Genomic DNA, 15709 nt, shown 5'->3' with positions numbered 1-15709 from the left:
ATTGAATATTATTATCGGCTTGAAATAAAACAAAAAAGATCACCATATTGTTACAGAAACCAGAATATTTTGAGATATGAACCTCATCATTGCTAGAAAACATTACTATGAAAACACGTAAAAATAATCAAAGCTTTTAGTTTTTATTTAATTTCAAAATAACTTTTGAAGTCAAGAATATTGATATTGATTTCCATGTACTCTCTTCTAACAACAATTATTATGGTAGTCGATATGTCGTTCAAAAAAAGCTACTTATTTGATTTGAAGATAAATGGTGCTAATTAGCTAAATAACAACCCTTGTTCATATATTTTTCCCTGCGAGAATTGAATCCCACATGCAACAACAACAATATATCGACATTCCATACAATTAATAAATAACCCAGTTCTAAAATAAAACTCTAGTAATTTTGAAGCACATGAATCATGATTGCACATGCATGATCATTACACATTTGTGAAACTTTAAAACATATTCTAGCTATTAAACATTATATATAAGAGGAAACAATACCATGATATCTAAGGAAAGAATACTTCATCTGAAATGAAATACTTATGCAAAAGAATAAGATTCAAATAAAACTGAAGAACACAAGTGAATGTCACCTTGAGCAGGAAGGAGTTCTATGTCCATAGGGTTATGTTGGTGCATATGATAGAGTTACTATAAGCAAAATGAATTGCTATATTCTTTAATTTGAAGAGGCAGTAGAATTGGTCAATTATGAATATGGACCGCAGAAGTTGTTATTATTCTGTATTGCTGTAATAAATAATTAAACTTTCTGGAAAAACAAAACAGAAAGTTAGTAATACTTGTTTAACGAAATAGATTCTGGAAAACAAAAAACAGTATAGGAATAAATCGAGCCCACTGAATACACAGTGTGTCCTTAAGGAAATTATTCCCCTCAAGTACCCGAGGTACTGGAATATATCCTCCCAGGATAGAACGATTTAACTCACCAGTGTATTGGTAACAAAACTCTGATGAACTGCGAACCACTCAATGGTCGTGAAACCCACTGAAAAATATTGTGTAGAAGAAGAAGAAGAAGAAGCTCAGAAAATTTCGTAAGGAAAGATTCTGGGATTCAAACTCTATTTATAGAGTTGCTGGCATTGTTTCTGAAAAGGTTTAAAACCTTTCAGAAACAACCATGGCTGTTGGAAAAGGGATGTTTGAAATATTGCGGGAAAAATATATTTAAAATAATTCGGAAAAGAAAACGGGCCTGACCGAACCATGTCGCGGGTCATGGGTTATTTCGGATTGATTTTTTTGTTAATTAATTAATTAATTAATTAATTAAATAATTGAAAGGAATTTTGTCCAAAAAGATTAATCAATCAATCGATCTTTGACCAAATCCGAATCCGAAGCCGAAACCGAGCGAGCGACGACGACGACGACTCGAGGCTTACCTTTTTCTTAACTCTTTAAGAGCTAGAAGAAGAGCAATTATATATATACCCATCAAAAGCCTTTTCTTTCTCCGATATGGGACAATGTCCCTTTCCCAAGGGAAACTCAAATATTTCATTTTTCCTCCATTTCTCATTCACCCTCTTTAAGCTACACAAGCTTAAAATCCCAAGAATCCCCCATATGAATGGGGAATGGCTATAAAATAAAGGAATGCACGGACACGTGTGTGTTTTACATGCAAGAATTAATTGCATCTGGATAAGTAGGTTTCCCTTTGAACTTTCCGTAGTGAACTTATATCGGATATACTGGGTCAATCGGTAGATTTGATATCTTTGAACCGTCGAGATTTGTTGTATACCTAGACAACATAAGTCACACAATCAATCCTTAACCATCTATGGTTCTCACGGTTGTGTTCGTTTCAGCCATGAACACCGCCTGGTTTTATGAGTGCTTAGAGAATGGGCCTTTACTTTCATTCCCCTTGAAGCGGCTTACATTTCACACTCACATAGGTGATTTCTAAACGTGTAATCCTATAGACACACTATCTGGTCATATCCTGCCAGACTTAGCAAATCATTAAAAAACCTTTAAGCTTTGTTGACTCATCAAAAAGCCTTAATGCTTTACCTCGATTTCTGAACATTGTCTTCATCACGAGAATGGGTTGAGTTATTTGACAATGTTGAACCGTCATTCGTAACTTTGTTTGATCTCTTTGAACCTAGTTCGTGGGATCTCCAGTCTGCTAGGTTGAGTTACCGTCATGATGACTTGTCCTAGACCTTAACCCCATTCCCTTTGATGATCTTTCAACTGCCTCTCTAGATAGGCCTTTTGTAAGTGGATCCGACACGTTATCTCTTGACTTTATGTAGTCAATTGTGATAATACCACTAGAGAGTAGTTGTCTAACGGTATTGTGTCTCCGTCGTATATGACGAGATTTTCCGTTATACATAACGCTCCCTGCCCTGCCTATTGCCACTTGACTATCACAATGTATACAAATAGGTGCCAAAGGTTTGGGCCAAAATGGAATATCTTCCAAGAAATTCCGGAGCCATTCAGCTTCTTCACCAGCCTTATCTAAAGCTATGAATTCATATTCCATTGTAGAACGGGCGATGCACGTTTGTTTGGATGATTTTCAAGACACTGCTCCACCCCCAATTGTGAAAACATATCCACTCGTGGATTTAACTTCAGATGATCCAGTGATCCAATTTGCATCACTATATCCCTCGATCACTGTGGGATATTTGTTATAATGCAAAGCGTAATTTTGGGTATGTTTGAGATACCCCAAAACTCGTTTCATTGCCATCCAATGTATGTGATTGGGATTACTTGTAAACTGACTCAGTTTACTAATAGCACATGCTATATCTGGTCGTGTACAATTCATGATATACATCAAACTTCTCAATACTCTTGCATAATCCAATTGTGAGTCACTTTCACCTTCATTCTTTTGAAGTGCATAACTCACGTCAATTGGAGTCTTGGCAATTTTGAAATCCAAATACTTGAACTTGTCAAGTACCTTTTCAATGTAATGAGACTATGATAATGCTAGACCTTGTGGAGTCTTGTGAATTATGATTCCTAAGATCACATAAGCAACTCCTAAGTCTTTCATATCGAATTTGCTAGCCAACATGCGCTTAGTAGCATTTATATCTGCCATGTTTTTGCTCATTATCAACATATCATCAACATATAAACAAACAATGACATCATGACCTGGAGTATTTTTAATGTAAACACATTTGTCGCACTCGTTGATTTTAAATCCACTTGCCAACATTGTTTGGTCAAATTTGGCATGCCATTGTTTGGGTGCTTGTTTAAGTCCATAAAGTGACTTAACAAATTTGCACACTTTCTTTTCTTTACCGGTTACCACAAAACCCTCAGGTTGTTCCATGTAAATCTCTTCCTCTAATTCTCCATTTAAGAAAGCTGTTTTTACATCCATTTGATGGATTTCAAGACCATACACGGCCGCTAGTGCCACTAACACCCTAATAGATGTTATCCTCGTTACTGGCGAGTAAGTGTCAAAGTAATCAAGGTATATACAAATAACTTTTGAAGTCAAAATAACTTCAAAATAACTTTTGAAGTCAAGAATATTGATATTGATTTCCATGTACTCTCTTCTAACAACAATTATTATGGTAGTCGATATGTCGTTCAAAAAAAGCTACTTATTTGATTTGAAGATAAATGGTGCTAATTAGATAAATAACAACCCTTGTTCATATATTTTTCCCTGCATTGAGAATTGAATCCCACGTACAACAACAACAATATATCGATATTCCATACAATTGATAAATAACCCAGTTCTAAAATAAAACTCTAGTAATTTTGAAGCACATGAATCATGATTGCACATGATCATTACACATTTGTGAAACTTTTAAACATATTCTAGCTATTAAACATTATATATAAGAGGAAACAATACCATGATATCTAAAGAAAGAATACTTCATCTGAAATGAAATACTTATGCAAAAGAATAAGATTCAAATAAAACTGAAGAACATAAGTGAATGTCACCATGAGCAGGAAGGAGTTCTATGTCCATAAGGGTTATGTTGGTGCATAGGATAGAGTTACTACAAGCAAAATGCATTGCTATATTCTTTAATTTGAAGAGGCAGTAGAATTGGTCAATTATGAATATGGACTGCAGAAGTACCTTTCATGTCCTGATCGTCACTCTATTATCGGCTGCTTTATGAAACACTCTAATGTTTGATGCGCAGCAACACAAGAATATATCCCTTTTTCATTGTTTTTTGCCGTTAGTATTTCTGACTTCAATGCTAAGTAGCCCTTATACCATTAATTAGGAACGACAGGAGGAGTTGTGATTTGTTGGTGATTGAAGAAGAAGCTGTTTATTCTGGGTTTTATTGCTCTGGTGAAAATCTCTAACTGATAAAATTTAACGTTTGTATAACATAGGTAGGCGTCCTTTCCAATTGCCACAGTTATTTTCGTTAACTGTTGCGACCTTTCCGCTCCTTTTGGAAGGAAGAGAACGCACCTTTTGATTTTTCTTTTTAACGAACATAAAAGGGAATAAAATTGGGGGGGAAAAAACAAGAAAAAAGATAAATACCAATCCTAATGTTTTAACTTTATATATATATATATATATATATATATATATATATATATATATATATATATATGTATATATATAAAACCTCTAATTCCAAGAACACAAAAGGTTTAATTCAAAGATAAACCATGTTTTAACTTTGGAAAAAAAACTTTCACTTCCTGAAAAGGAAAGAAAGTATAATTTCCATGTCAACTTATATGGAAAGTCATGACCAACTCCAACGAGGAATAGGAAGTTGTAAAAGAACTGACTGAAATATATATAAATTAGCTTGCGGTTCTTATGCTTATACGAGCCTGTAATTCCAATGACAGAAAATTAAGGTTCAATTCGCTTTGAAAATTATGGAGGAAATAGGTGATGGAGAGGACAGAATATCAGAGTTACCTATACAAATAATTCATGACATCTTACGTCGGATTCGTCGTCAATATGGGCTAAAAGAAGAAGCTCGAACTTGCATCTTGTCTAAGACATGGAGTTCAATTTGGAGATCGCGGCCTGAAGTGATAATCAATCAATCCATCCACAACAGTTTCATGAATTCCACGGAGAAATTCGTTAAATTCGTTGATGATTCCTTGCGGTCCCATGTCGAGCAAAACTTAAGAATCGAAATACTCCGCCTCATAAATCTTCGTCTTCCAGAATTGGCGTCTCATATTGATCGCTGGTTGAACTTGGCAATTAAACATAATGTCAGATCTCTAGAAATTCATCCAACGTCTAATTTTAGCTACTGCATACCTGATGCTATTTATGCAGCTAAGACGCTGACTGAATTATCGCTGAACAAGTGCAACTTTGAAATTGATAATAACAACAGTACCACTAATAAATTGCAACGGATAATTAGTACATGCCCGTTTATCAGGGACCTAAAAATAGGTCATTGCACGGGGATCCAGAATTTGCATGTTTTCGGCCTAGTAAATCTGGAGAAATTGGAGCTACGTATGTGTAAGAAACTCGCAAAGGTGGAAATCTGGGCTCCAAATCTTCGAAAATTTGTCTATGTTGGCGTGCCTTTGGACGAGCACTCAGGCACAACTGAACCAGAACCGTTGCCTTGCACAATTGATATTTTAGATGGTTATAACACTTTAGAATGTCTCCAGTTAGAAGCTACCACCATGACGGACAAGCAATTTGAATATCAGTTGTCTAAGTTTCCAGCCCTTAAAGTTTTGAAACTCAAGAGATGCTATGTAATGAAAAATATAAAAGTTGTAAGTGAAAACCTTAAGAGTTTCACCTTGTCGCATTGGGGTAATCTGGAGCAAGTCAACATGCTGGCTCCAAATCTGATGGAATTCAATTTCCAAGGCTATATAATGCCCTTCTCAATCTCAACTATGGATCCCTCTAACTTGGAACGAGCCAACCTCGATTTTTATGTGCAGCAATCTGATGATTCTTACAACTTTGGAGATGTGGACACAAGTTGGTACAATAATCTTCTAGACTTTGTTCAAAAGTTCAACTATTCTAACGGCCTGATATTAATAATTTGTTGCGAAGAGGTAATATTTTATTTTTTAGTTTCTCTTTCACTAGTTTAACATATATTCCCTTCGTCTCAATGATAGTTAATGCATAGGAATTTAGGGGTGGCAAATTGGTTGTTTGAGCTGGGTTTGGATAGGTTTAAATAGGCTGAACTAAATAAATGAGTCATTGCCCAACCCTGCCCAAAGTTACTTGGGTCAAGATGGATTAAACAATGCGTCATAGCCCAACCTGCCCAACTTGAACAAAATTTTTACTTCCCATTCTTCATGATTTTTACACGCTAATTTTGCATTCTTATTTACTTCACGTGTTAGATACTCTCAAATCTTTTTAATGTAAAAAGAAAAACGAGAATTAAGCTATAAAAAGGTATAATACTAATCATTTAACTGCAAGCTTTCAATATGCTTTTTTATGGTAGAACACAAATTTTGAATTAAGGCTGTCAAGTTTGCTGTCAATTTTCATTGCATAAAAAAAATGATTAGCTGCTATTTGTATACTTTGTTAAATATGTATTGCATTTGACCAGAAAAAAATGCATTGTATTTTTATTTCCGATGTCAATATGTATAATCTTTTCTTATAAAGAGATAAAAGAGAATAATGCCATAAAAGGTACAAACTTTATTATATTGTATTTTTGAGAAAGGAAAAGTTAATTAAGTTAATGCTAATATCTAACTCCTAACTAATCTAAAATCTTTTAATAGTAATAAATAAAGGTTAACCGAAAATTATACAAAAAAAACATATAATCTACATGGATAACAGAATACCATCTCTAAACATGATTAGAAGGAAGTAAAAAATTCCTTTAATCGAATTGAGTGCAAATTATAGGGATTGAAGTTTGGATAGTGATGGGTTGAGTTTGGGCTAGCTTGTATTATGGGTTGAGATGGGTTATGCCCAAATCAGCTAATCAGGAAAAATGTTTCATGCCCAACCCATTAAATGTTGGGCGGATTGGACGGGTCAAATGGATTTGGGTTGTTTTTGCCACCCCTACATAGGATTCATATCTCTATCGAATTGTTTTCTCCCTTCAGTTTGCTCCATTGTGAATTGGACGAATTATCGTTCTAATTACTTGATTTATGCATTGCGCTACTTGTTTAACTTGGTATTTGGGCTTTGCACAATATGCAGAGTATTCTTATTTATGAAGATCCAAGTGAAATTCTTGTTCCACCAACTCGAAAACTAGAGCTATGCATAGAGAATTCTTCAATGCATCTTGAGTCATTCGTAAATGAAATGATGTTTTCTCAGCCCATGACAGTATCTATAGTGCATGGCATGGACAGCAAAATACTTCAGGTATAAACATACATTATATCCCAAAATGATAGTGTTTAAGTAATTTTTTTATACAACTCGATATTCACATACGTACCGCGGTCCCTAAGGCGCACATTTAAATATGTACAAACAAAAAACATTCTCATAATTATAAGGATTTGAACATATGACATAGCACAAATTTTAGACGATCTTTCCCTCTAAATTAAGAGCTTCTTATATCAAGGGGATTGAACTAGGTAAAAATATTTATTATCTTGTTGGCACGGTATAATTTTCTAAAGGAAAGAAATTCAAATTAAGCCTCTTCATTATGTTTTGATATGTTGCTAGTATATATCTAAGATTTTCACGTGGTATGGAATAACAGGCGTTCAGTGAGACAACAAAAGAATATAGAATGAAGCAATACAAAAGATTAAATGAAGTCATTATTCACAAAGGCGTAACTGAGGATGGGGGAACGTCCTGTCTGAACTCTTGGCTCAAATCCACGTCCCTAATTGAACGGATTACCACCTTTATGTTTAAATGGGAGGAACCTCCTAATTGATGTCGCACGTTTCAAGTTTCTTCGGACTTTGCTCTATAGTATAGTTTACATATACATATATTTTAACCTTTCAGTATTTGGAATTAACCAACTTCTCTTCTCTGTGCGATTATATATTGAAAAAGGGTTAATGCATGCTTGGGTGCAACAGGTAAAATCTGGTCATGATTTTATGGATAGCCCGAGTGCTAAATTTTCTTCGATGTAGTCTGCTTTTATTTTTCGTTGTTTTATGTTTCTTTTAACTTTCTTGATTTGAGGCTTAAATGTTAGACTGGTCTCACCCAAAAAAAGAAAAAAACAAGGTTGCCCCATACTCTTTTATATATAACTTAAAATTTAGTTAATAAAAACAGAATGACTGCATAACTTCAATTTAGGTCCATTTCTTTTCTTTCCTTAATAAAATTTAAAATATTCATCTCAGACCCCCTCTTTTATGTATTTTGGTGATCATCGATTGATCTCATTAATTTGCTTCCAACTAGGAAACATCTTTTGTAATACAACAGAAAGAAGTTATATGGAGTAGTATTATTTTGTTTTAATTTTTTCGGTTTCAGGTACCCTAAAATTAACTATTGCTAGACATTGAAATTCTTGTATAATATGTATTGTTCGTTCTCACTTCTGAATTATATTGAGAAAGGCCACCTTTTCATTAAGGATCATCAATTCCTCTTTCAAATAGTTTCAAACACAAGACAATAGATTCAACTCCCAACACAGTCATACAATTGATTTAGTTGATCAGCTTTTTCAAACCACAAAAGACTTGCAACCAGTAAACCTACAACACTCAAACAAGCAAAAAATTAAACAAACCATTCAACATCTTGCACAGTGCAACATCTTACCTACAGTGCAAGTTATTTTTCATAGACACGCGGGGTTAAAACTTGTTCATGCTTGGTGAATCGTAAACCTTCCCTTGGGATTTTTCACCTTAGGCTTATTGCCATACATATCACGCTCTCCCTTATACTCATCGTTCACCAAATTCACATTCTCGATCACCACACCCAAGTCCTACATGCAAACATCACCGACTGTTAAAAAAAGAGATTAGTTGGTGCAAAAATTATGAAATTGGAGGTGGAACTTACAGTAGTAAGTTTCCAGCCGCCATTGAACTCGTATCCTTCAGGAGCCATCTCATCGCAGTCGAAGAGCAAGAGTGGAGCATAAGCTCCGCTCTCTGAGTCCTCTGCTGTGAACGGCCTCCCATATCCCGGAATCAACGTCACTGTCCCATATTTCTTGCACTCTTTGCACTGAATATGAGAAACTTAGAGAGATGAGAAACAAAGCTTGAGCGTCTAATTAAACAAGGATAAAATTAGGAGTTTGTTTTACTCTTATAACATGGTTAACTGTGTCACGGCCGTGCTGGACACTCTCGCTGATATAGACGCATTGTCTTTTCGACAGTTCCTGGCAGTTTTGGCAGCGAAGCTGAAACAAAAACAGAGAAGTAAGTAAGATTACTTGATCTTCATATAAACAAAATGAAAGTCTATGAAACTTATAATCTAACTTTAAAAAAATATGGCATGTTTTCATCATCTGCTCCACCGTTTGGAACCATGGTGGCAATGTGGCTCAACCTAGCACTGATTTCTAATAGAAATTTCATATTTGTGTTTCTGCCTTTCTAGTAGAATATAGGTGTTAAGTCCTGTAGTTTCAAGTGAGAATTGAGACGAGGAACAACACTCTTATATAGAGTAAGCATGTGAGAGAAAACGTGAGAGGTGTAGAATGGTAAATTATTGGTGCAAAAAGTGTATGTGTTCAACATTATTAGTGTCTAAAATCCCTATTTAGTGCTAGAAAATGATACTAATATAATAAATTAAGCACAAATATTATACACACGGAAGTGGAATTTTTTTTAATATTAATTAGAATAACACAGATGATGGAAATACCGAATAAATGAAAGAAGATTGGTTGAGAATATCTATCATAGACCGGCAATCCCAACGATCAGAGAGAAATAAAGGAACTTTAGTCTATGATAAAATATTACTTGACATCCCGTATTTATATTAGTTTATTAATTAATTATAAGTCATATCAACTTGAGTACTATGATTAAGTATTTTAATAAGGTGAGAATATACATATGACAAACGATAGTTAAATGAGAAAATTTTATGTATAAAAACATATGCTACACGTTATGATTTCTATCAACCCTCTTCATAATTAGAAAAGCATGCCTATCTAAGCTGAATTATCAAAGTTCTCATATATAGGCGGTGTTAGGATTTGAACTTGTGAGTTAAGAATTATATTTCTTTGAAGTTGTTGAATTTTAAATTAATAACTTGTATATATTAAATAAATTTATAAGACAAATATAAAGTTTGGACCGAAATTAATTGATGGTCTCTAGCTCCGTCCCTATTCTCATATATAATAGGTAATTTTCTAAGTCTAAAAAGTTGTACTAGCTAGTGAAGATAAACCAGGCGAAAATGCTCTTATAAGCATCAAAAATAAATATTGAGTTTTTCTCTTCTTCAGTTTTTGGCTTTTTGACAGTTGATGTGTATATATGAGCATTTTGGTGCTGTTGTTTTTTTTTGTTATATATCCCCATGCCATTATTAACTATGCTAATATTCTTTTTCTTTAAATTTCTTTTTAGAGGACGTGGATTATATATAAGGCGTAGGACTTCCAAGTTTTGAACTCTGTTGTTAACTTGTCAAAAGATCATGAATTATATGTTGACAATTTGAGGATTACAGTAAAAGAGTGAAAGGAAAATATATTTGACATTGTAATGAATAAAGTTAAACATCCGCTAAAGGTGGTTTACAAGAGTGAGTTTCTTTAGTGGTAAACACCCTCAACTTCCAACACAAGAGATTGTGAGTTCGAGTCACCCTAAGAACAAGGTGGCGAGTTCTTGGAGGGAAGGATGTCGAGGATTTATCGGAATCAGTCTCTCTATCTCCGGTAGGGGTAAGACAAACAAAAGAAGAAAATAGTAAAGAAGTAAAATGAAAGGAATGAAATCAACAGAAAATCTGAGATGAAGTTACTATCTTTCTTTTATCAACAGAAAATAAGTCCCATCCCTTTTTAAGAATTTGACCAGTTGAAAAATGCCCCATATTCCCACAAATGTCCGGCCACAACACACAAATCGCTCTGTAGAAAGAATACGGTAAAAGCAAAGGCATATAGTTCATGCCCTGAGTAGAGATTACAACTTCTTATTTTTGGTGTATGCATTTTGAATAAAAATATCAATAGTAGCGGTAGGAATAAACATGAAGGACTAATCTTGGCATAAAAATTTAGTACCGTTTTATCCTTTGTTTGGTTATTAATTTTGGGATAAATTATCCCAAAATTAAAAATAGTACTAGGATAACTTATACCTGTGAGTGGGTGGCTGAATACTAATCACAGGATAAGTTATCTTAGGATTAATACAACATACCAAACAGTCAATAAAAAATAATACTCGGATAACTAATTCCAGCATAACTAATCCTAATATAACTATTAACTCATCCCAACATAACTAATTCTAGCATAACTTGTCTTCAACCAAACGACCCCTTAGTTATCCCTGCAGTATTATTTGGTTGGGAAATAAATTATCCTAGGATTAATTATCTCGGGATTAATAATCCTGGGATAGTTATCTCACTTTCCCATAGGGATAAAAATAACACTAAAATCTCGGGATTAGTTATACCGCGATTTTTCCCAACCAAATGTGAGATAAACTTATCTCAAATTTAATTACAGAATTAATTATCTCTTATCCCTCGTACCAAACGAGTGCTTAATGCGGCAATGTTGTTCCTGACAAAGTCCAAACCAAGTTAATTGAACAAGTAGACGAATGCATAAATCAAGTGAAGCAATAATTGAAGTCTAATATATAATGGAGAAAACTGAAGGGAAACAATCAATTACGCAGAGATATAAATCACACCGGTAAAAGGGAGAAAAGAAATTAATACCTCTTTGCAATTAAATACAAATATAAGACCCTTTGAATAGTTGAACTTTTCCTCAAGAAAGGAAACAAATTCCTTACCGACGCAGCAGTACCGAGGATTTTTTTCCTACGCTATTCCGACGGAGTCCCTCGGTACTTTTGAACCTTTTAATTTCTATTTTTTAAAAATATTACCGACGGACAACTCTCGGTAAGTAATAATACTTTGACCGATCAAAATTTAATTTACCGACGGACTCCCTCGAAACATTTTGTATTTATATTTTTGAATTATATTTTTAGGTACCGACGGTGTCTCTCGGTGCTTTTTAAAAAAAAAAAATTAAATAAAGTTATCGACGTACTCAATCCTACTGCATTTACATAATATTTTGAATTTTGTTTTTACAGTACCGATGGACTTCCGTCGGTAACTTAAATATATAATCTTATAGATAATTATTTTATATTTTTTATTACACAATACCGAGGGAGGTCGTCGGTAAGTCCCTCGGTAAGTATTTACTTAATTATCTTAGCGATCGATTAGCCTATTTATTAAAATTTACACTAAGTGGAGGTAATACACTACTTAAAATATATTAGTGGTAATTAGCTTAGTAACTTATAATTACACAAAGTAAAAGTAAATTTGTAGTATCCTTAACTACATTAATTAACCTATACATTAATAATTACACACTAAGAAGAAGTGTATTAGTCATTTCCGTAAGAAATATTAGTGATGGTTTATCTTATAAATTAATAATTACTATAAGTAGAAGTGTATTAATGGTGTCCTTAAGTAACGTTAGTAATTGATTATCATACACATTGATAATATACTAAGCAAAAGTGTATTGGTTGTATTTAGCTTGTAGATTGATAATTACACGAAGTATAAGTGTATTAATAATATATATGTAAGTAATATTGGTGATTGATTAGCCTATATACATTGATAATAACACTAAGTATTAGTGAACTAGTGGCATCCTTATATAAGTAACGTTAGTGATTGATTAGCCGATACATTGATAATTATACACTAAATGCAAGTGTATTAATGCTATTTATGAGAAATGTTTGTGATTGTTTAGCTTTAGTTTGATAATTAAAGTAAGTAGAGGTTTATTAGTAGTATCCTTAAGTAATATTAGTGGTATCCTGAAGTAACGCTAGTGATTCATTAGCCTATATATTGATAATTATACTAATTAAGTAGAAGTGTATTAGTATAGTCTTAAAAACTATTACTGATTGATTAGCTTATGCATTAAGAATTACACTAAGTAGAAGTGTATTAGTAATATCAGTAAAAAATATTAGCGATTGATTAGCTTATAAATTGATAATTATATAAAATAGATGCATATTAGTGGTATGCTTAAGTAATATTAATAATTGATTAGCCTATCTATTAGTAATTACACTGATTAAGTAAACGTTTATCAGTAGTAGTCTTAAGAACTATTACTAATTGATTAGTTTATACATTGAGAATTATACTAAGCAGAAGTGTATTAGCAATATCAGTAAGAAATATTAGTGATTAATTAGCTTATATATTGATAATTACAAAAAGTAGATACGTATTAGTGGTATCCTTAAGTAATATTAGTGATTAATTATCCCATATATTTGTGATGACCCAAAATGTCATCTTATGATTTAGAACTCGAATCGACGCTCTTAGGCTTAAAAAATCTCATTTTTACCCTCCTCGATTTGCGTGCACAGTCCGGGTAGGTTTTCGGAAAGCTTTTATGTTGAAAACTAATGAAAATAAGAATATTTGCCTTAAAAGTTGATTTTAGTTGATTTCGGTTAATATTTTTGATAAACATGCCCGAATCTGTATTTTGATGGTCCAGGTGGGTCCGTATCGAATTATGGGACCTGGGCGTATGCCCAGAATCGAATTCGGAGGTCCCTAGCTCAAGTTATGAATTTTTGATAAAAATTAAAAGTTTAAAAATTTATTGTTTGTAAGAATTGATTGACGTTTGGCATTGTTAGTACCGGGTACGTATTTTAGTTTCGGAGCCCGGTACAGATTCATTATGATATTTAAGACCTGTCTGTGAAATTTGGTGAGAAACGGAGTTGATTTGACGTGATTCGGATGTCCAGTTGAGAAAATAGAAATTTTAAAGTGTTTTTTAGAATTTCATTTGATTTGGTGCAAAATTTAGAGTTCTAGGTGTTATTTTGACGATTTGATCGCGCGAGCAAGTTCGTATGATGTTTTTAGACTTGTGTGCATGTTTGTTTTGGAGCCCCAAGTGCTCGGGTGAGTTTCGGATAGGCCACGGGATGTTTTGGACTTTGGAAACCTGGTTTTTCCGCATAATCTGTGTTCTGGCATGTCCTTCTTCGCGTTCGCGAAGGTATTCTCACGAACGCGAAGAGTAAACTGAGCAGCTGAGGATTTCTTCTTCGCGAACGCGAAGGCTTAGTCGCGAACGCGAAGCGATGGGGGCGTTACCCTTGGCGAACGTGACAAGCCCATCGCGAACGCGTAGCGCTAGGCACTGGGGAGGGGCAGACAGCTTTTTCTTCATCGCGAACGCGAACAATGTCTCGCGAACGGGAAGACTAGGGAAGGGTAGCCTACGCGAATGCGACCACTGTCTCGCGAACCCGAAGGCTTGGCAGCTCATATACTACGCGAACGCGACAGTGCTCTCACGAACGCGATGAACACTGTCGCCCAACACTTAACAGAACCCAAAAATGGGATTTTTGCCAAAAACTCATTTTTCTCAAAAACCAAACGGTGAGAGGCGATTTTCCAAGAGTCATTTCTTCCCCAAATTATTGGTAAGTGATTCTAAATCATTTTCTTTCAATTACCCATTACATTTCTTGAATTTTCAACCTAAAATCTAGAGTTTTCATGGTAGAATTAGGGGTTAGGGTAGAAACTAGGGATTTCGAGAATTTGGGGAATTAGACCTCAATTTGAGGTCGGATTCCAAAACTAATTACATATTCGGGCTCGGGGTGAATGGGTAAAATGATTTTGGTTCGAACCTCGGATTTTGACCAAGCGGGCCCGGGGTCGATTTTTCGACTTTTTGGAGGAAAATTTGGAAACTTTAATTTATGCAATATAATTGATTCCTTTAGTAATATTTGATGTTATTGAGTCATTTTTGAATAGATACGAGTGGTTTGGAGGTGAATTCTAAAGGAAAAGCTGTGATTGAGAATTAAGTGGCTTTCGGAGCGAGGTAAGTATTGTGTCTAACCCTGACTTGAGGGAATTAGGAACCTTAGATTACTTGCTAAGTGAAATCCATATGAGCGGCGTATATGTGAGGTGACGAGTACCTATGCGCCGCCAATTTACCTGCTTTCCATGTTTCTCTGTTTTTCTTATATTGTCTTTTCCTATGTCAAATTGTTACGTGTTACGCTAGTGTTATTCAATTTATCGTTCTTATCATGTTTACTGATTTTCTAGTGATAATAATATTTTTATTTCAAATTTGATATTGATATTATGGAACCAAATAATGAAGTAAGGTTTGTACTTGTTATTCTATCTTCCTGTTGTTATTTATGCATTGCATTATGGTAAGAGAGAGTGTTAATGCACGAAGGGTGATGTCGTGCCATATTGTGAGTGTTAATGCACGAAGGATGATACCGTACCATATTGTGAGTGTTAATGCACGGAGGGTGATGCCGTGCCATGTTATGAGAGTAAAAGCACGAAGGGTGATGTCGTGCCGTTTCTATTAATTTTATGGTGAGATTGAGAGTAAAAGCACGA

The 15709-nt window shown here is 34.3% G+C and overlaps 1 protein-coding gene and 1 pseudogene across 1 annotated transcript; one reads left to right on the top strand and one right to left on the bottom strand.

The window, feature by feature from the left end:
• The first annotated feature begins 4932 nt into the window (after positions 1 to 4932).
• LOC138908639 (putative FBD-associated F-box protein At5g38570) lies at positions 4933 to 7958 on the top strand. The gene is made up of 3 exons (XM_070199321.1): positions 4933 to 6111; positions 7253 to 7423; positions 7776 to 7958. The coding sequence occupies exons 1-3, from the start codon at positions 4933 to 4935 to the stop codon at positions 7956 to 7958; spliced, it is 1533 nt and encodes a 510-aa protein (XP_070055422.1).
• A 786-nt stretch (positions 7959 to 8744) lies between these two features.
• Positions 8745 to 15709, bottom strand: part of LOC138891460 (uncharacterized) — a 38507-nt pseudogene continuing 31542 nt past the window's right edge.

The sequence above is a fragment of the Nicotiana tomentosiformis genome, chromosome 3 (assembly GCF_000390325.3).
Source record: "Nicotiana tomentosiformis chromosome 3, ASM39032v3, whole genome shotgun sequence".
NCBI lineage: Eukaryota > Viridiplantae > Streptophyta > Magnoliopsida > Solanales > Solanaceae > Nicotiana > Nicotiana tomentosiformis.
This window is presented reverse-complemented; position numbering and strand designations above follow the sequence as displayed.

What these genes read in the sequence shown, in the direction of transcription:
- LOC138908639 (XM_070199321.1), top strand. Translation starts at nt 4,933, where the DNA reads ATGGAGGAAATAGGTGATGGAGAGGACAGAATATCAGAGTTACCTATA. An exon ending in TAATAATTTGTTGCGAAGAG is followed by an intron (nt 6,112 to 7,252) that starts GTAATATTTTAT and finishes CACAATATGCAG; the next exon opens with AGTATTCTTATTTATGAAGA. An exon ending in TGGACAGCAAAATACTTCAG is followed by an intron (nt 7,424 to 7,775) that starts GTATAAACATAC and finishes ATGGAATAACAG; the next exon opens with GCGTTCAGTGAGACAACAAA.